The sequence below is a fragment of the Peromyscus californicus genome, unplaced genomic scaffold (assembly GCF_007827085.1).
Source record: "Peromyscus californicus insignis strain IS unplaced genomic scaffold, ASM782708v3 Scaffold_4__1_contigs__length_199733344, whole genome shotgun sequence".
NCBI classification, from domain to species: Eukaryota; Metazoa; Chordata; class Mammalia; order Rodentia; family Cricetidae; genus Peromyscus; species Peromyscus californicus.
The window spans coordinates 56,819,388-56,824,186 of NW_026294562.1; the positions used below are offsets into that span (position 1 = coordinate 56,819,388).

A 4,799-nucleotide genomic window follows, 5' to 3' on the forward strand; every position below is an offset into this window, starting at 1 on the left:
TTTTGAAGCTCCTCAGATTCAAAAAGGAAGAATCCAGGATCAAAAAATGGAGAATCCAGGATCACAATTTTCTGGCTACTTCTGGCGAAGTCAAATGGGCTCTTTGCACAGGAGAAAGGAGGAAGTTGGTGAGTTAGGTTACTCACTGGTGGGATCTGCAGGAAGAGCTGGATAGATGCTGCAAAAAGCTGTCGAGCTCCAGTACAAAGGGAAAGGGAGCTGGACACACCCCTCTCTGAGCAGGACCTACCTTTGACCCAAAAATGAACCCAGAACGTGCTGCAGACTCGGGTCCAGCTCGTGAGTGTCTCCGGTCGGAGGCACCAGCTGCGGAACTCCGCAACCCCCCCTTTCCCTCCACCTTGTTGACTCAGCATCCGGGGCGGGGCGCGATGCCCCTTATAAGGCTGGCGGCCCTGGGGCCTGTGCTCGCTTTCAGCACCCAAGATCCGTTAACGTCTACGCAGCTCAGGAGTCCGTGCCTCCATCTACGTAGCAGCCAGTGAGTCCACGCTGTCCTGCTTCCCCAGATTACCAGCATGCAGCTGGCCCGGTCCTGGGCTCTCTGGGAATTCAGAGCTCCTGAACGGGGCAGCTTGCACCTAGAGCCCGGCGCGCGGGGGATGGGGGTGGGGGACTTTCAGGAGGTCTTGGGAAGCCCAGAGCAGGGAGGGGATCCGGGAGATGGGGCAGGAGGGTGCACAACTCTGAACCCTAGTCAGCCCCCTTCTCCCAACTAACATCCTTCTCCTGTGATCCCCAGTGCCGCCGTACACCATTGTCTACTTCCCAGTTCGAGGTAGGAGCCAGGGACTGCAGGAAGGGGAGGTCTCTGGTAGGGGCTGCAGCCCACCGTTCCCATCCACCCTGGGAAAATTCCAGTTCATCTTTGACCCTTCTTGTTGCAAGGCTGTGCCTCCCTCACTGTGCCCAGGCCCCCCACCCCAAATTGCTTGAGGCTGGGCCTGTACACCGTCCCCAAACCCTTGCGCTGACCCTCCACACAGGGCGCTGTGAGGCCATGCGCATGCTGCTGGCTGACCAGGGCCAGAGCTGGAAGGAGGAGGTGGTGACCGTGGATACCTGGAAGCAAGGCTTGCTCAAGTCCTCCTGTGTGAGTGACATACTTGGTGGAGGACCACAGGTGGGGCCTTCAGAGGGCTGTAACTGGGAGACTGCAGCCTCACCAAGCTTTGCCCCTCCCCACAGCTGTATGGGCAGCTCCCCAAGTTTGAGGATGGAGACCTCACCCTGTACCAATCTAATGCCATCTTGAGGCACCTGGGCCGATCCTTTGGTAAGTCCTGAACCTCAGGTGGTCCGGCGGTGGGCAGGGTGGGGGGCATCAGTCATGGTTTCAGGGTATCTACCCTCCCAGCCACTCCCACTTTATTCCAGTTTAGACAGCAAAGCAGGGACACACAGAGATCATACTTGTTCAAGCTGCAGCTGTGGCCTGCCTGCCATCACTTCCTGTTGCCTCTCATGAGCTCTCCACTCACATGACTGCCCATATCCCCCTCCCTCCCAGACTGGGACCCACAGACAGCCATAATATGCCTGGGGGAAGGGAGCTGAGGTGGAAAAATCAGATGTCAGTCATGCTGTCTCTCCTGACCCACAGGGCTTTATGGGAAAGACCAGAAGGAGGCTGCTCTGGTGGATATGGTGAATGATGGGGTGGAAGACCTTCGCTGCAAATATGTCACCCTCATCTACACCAAATATGTGAGTCTGCCCCCCCCACAGGGTTGGGGGTGTAAGCAAAGGGGCTTTGTGCACTTTTGACTCCCATCCTTTCCCTCCCTCCTTGAGAGCTCCAAGGCCAGGCTGGGGCAGGCTGGGGCAGTGTCAAGAGGACCAGGAGACAGCTTCAGGAGTGGGAGGGCCTGGTGGTGGCAGGTGGGAAGTCCACAAGTGTGTGGGTGTGTCATAGGGGCAGAACATGAGGAAACAGAGCTGGGGGCAGCAGGCCAGGTCCTCAAGCCTTTGAACCAGTTGGCTTGGACCTGGCGGGGCAGTGGAGCTGTTGAAGAGTCTGTTCGAGGCTGAATCTGAATGTGAAGCACAGAATGGTCCTCAGAGGAACCAGCTCTGAGAGTTTTCCAGTAATAAAGATAACAGATCTTAGCTGGGGGTGGTAGCACACCCCTGCAATCACAGTAGTTGGGAAGGCTGAGGCAGGAGGACTACTCCAAGTTCAAGGCCAAGTCTGTACTACATGGTGAGTTGTCCGGGCCAGCCTAGGGTATACAGGGAGATCTTAGCAGAAATGGAATGGTAGAATGGAGTGGGAAAGAATTAGCAACTGAAGTGAATGAGACCAGGTCATAGCCTGGGTGTGGGCAGCAGGCAGAGGCGTGGCTAGGGCTCTTGTCTCCAGGCAGCCCAAGAGGTAGTTAATGGTGGGACATGTCCCTGGGGGTAGGGTATATCCAGAGAGGGTAGAATTCATTACAGGGCAGCAGGATTCCAGTGCCCACTGCACTGGGAGGGTGGTACAGCTTTGGGTATCTTTCGGGCAGGAGGATGGCAAGGATGACTATGTGAAGGCCCTGCCTGGACACCTGAAGCCTTTTGAGACCCTGCTGTCCCAGAACCAAGGAGGTAAAGCCTTCATCGTGGGTGACCAGGTGAGCAACTCCTGTGTTGCCTTATAAAGACTTAGGAGCCAGCTGTAAAATGGAGCAGAACTACCCGAGGCGGGGTGGGGTGGGGGTGAGGGTGAGGAGGTGGGGGGTTGGCTTTCTGCTCCCTAGCCCAGTTTGCTCCCCCTGTTGATACCCACACCTTCCACCCTTGCAGATCTCCTTTGCCGATTACAACTTGCTAGACCTGCTGCTGATCCACCAGGTCCTGGCCCCTGGCTGCTTGGACAGCTTCCCCCTGCTCTCTGCCTATGTGGCACGTCTCAGTGCCCGGCCCAAGATCAAGGCCTTCCTGTCCTCCCCCGACCATGTAAACCGTCCCATCAACGGAAATGGCAAACAGTAATGGGCGGGAGAGATAAGAGCTGCTTGTCCCCCTTCCCAGAACTAATAAAGTTTGTAAGACAGAAGAAGGGCTGCAGATGCTGTTTCCTGGGCAGGGGACTCTGGGACCCTCAGTCAGGCTGGGAAAGGGCAGAGGACCAGGAAGCTTGCACACAAGGGTGGGACCAGGGTACATTCCTGCTTAATGTTTGCTGATCTTTTGAAACAGGAAGAAGGGAGAAAAGCAATAGGAAGAGGAATAATCCAACCCCAGTGAGGAAGGTCTTAGGTTGATTTGCCAATCAGTCCCAGGAACACACAACAGAATACCTGGCTGCAAGCCAGAGTCAGTTCCCTGGCCTGGGACAGGCTGAGGCACTGTGACCTCCCCCCGCCCCCACTGGCCTGATGGGGGTCACAAACTCTACAGAGGGGCTCTGCTTGGCTTGCTGATGATGCGTGAGTTTTGTTGCACCCGACACATACAAGCCAAGGTGTGTTAGCAAGAATTCTCAGAATAAGAAAGATACCAAGGTAAAATCCTATCCCTAAACACATCTAACCTTTTAGTGGTTTTTGTTTGTTATGACTAGGCCTGAGAGTCTGAGGAGCCTGAGGAGCTGGTGTGGTAGGTCATACTTGTAATCACAACTCAGGCAAGATTACCTTGAGTTCAAGGCTAGCCTGTGCTACAGTGAGACCCTGACTAAAATGGGTGTGTGCACATGTGTGTGCTCATGCACATGTAGAGGCAAGAGGAGGAGGTGAGTATCCTGTTCCACCACCTTCTGCCTTGTTCCCTTGAGACAGGATCTCTCTAAAACTAAAGCTAGGCTGGCAGCCAGCCAGACCCTGTCTCTGCCACCCTCCCCACCCTGCTTTGCGGTTACACGGTACTTGAACATGTGGCCTTGCCCAGTTTTCTTACTTTCTTAAGGACTGGGGATTCAAACTCAGATCCTCCTGCCTGTTCAGCAAATGTTGTTACCCACTCAGCCATCTCCCCAGCTCTTTTTAAGACAGGCTCTCCTATGTCCCACGCTGGCTTCGAGCTCTGTGGAACCAGGACTAGCTTAAACTTCCAAGTCTCCTGTGTCTGTCCATCTTCCCAGTGTTGTGATTACAGGTGTGGACCGCCATGCTCAGGTGGTTCGTGCAGATCTCCCTTGGCCTCAACATTCTGTACTTGATGCTAAGAAGGACATTCTTCTCCTTTTTAGTCTGTTTTTTTATTGCTATAACAGAACACCCAAGGCTAGGTAACTGTGGAGATTGGAGCCATACTCCAACTGTTGAGTCACTACCGTGTTTAACTTGTGTGAGACAGCGCCTTTCAGGCTGGGAGGTTCCGTGTGGAGTGTAAATGCAGACACAGGATGACTCTGCATCTCCTTTGTGCATATAAGTACCACTATCCGACCAGCACCACCCATAAGTCACTGACTGGCACCATCTATAAATGAACCAATGTAGATTGGAACACTTGGGAACACAGGTATACTAAAACCATGTGAGAGAAAATGGTCCCATGAACTCACCAAACACCCCAGACTAAGGAAAAGTGCAACACCTCTACCAGACCCCATAAAAAGAAGCCCACTGTCATGGCAATGGTCTTACCAACCGGTCATCCAAACACATCAAAGGACCAACTGGCAGAAAATCTGTATCCTCTGAGTTCCGGCTCGGCATGGCCCCATTCCAACTGCTTGATGAGGCCCATTTGAAAAGCTTTCCATCCACCCATCCATCCTTCTGGACCCCTGGTCCTCTCCTTGAGGGTCCTGCACTTGTATAGCTGAGCTCTACAATCCTCTTCAACTGGCC

General features: G+C 54.1%; 1 protein-coding gene across 1 annotated transcript; it reads left to right on the forward strand.

The window, feature by feature from the left end:
- Window positions 1-399: 399 nt before the first annotated feature.
- LOC128125061 (glutathione S-transferase P) lies at window positions 400-3,061 on the forward strand. The gene is made up of 7 exons (XM_052762013.1): window positions 400-502; window positions 764-799; window positions 1,008-1,114; window positions 1,210-1,297; window positions 1,625-1,728; window positions 2,526-2,633; window positions 2,806-3,061. Coding segments are annotated over exons 1-7 (633 nt in total). The 5' UTR covers window positions 400-501; the 3' UTR covers window positions 2,995-3,061.
- The last annotated feature ends 1,738 nt before the right edge of the window (window positions 3,062-4,799 follow it).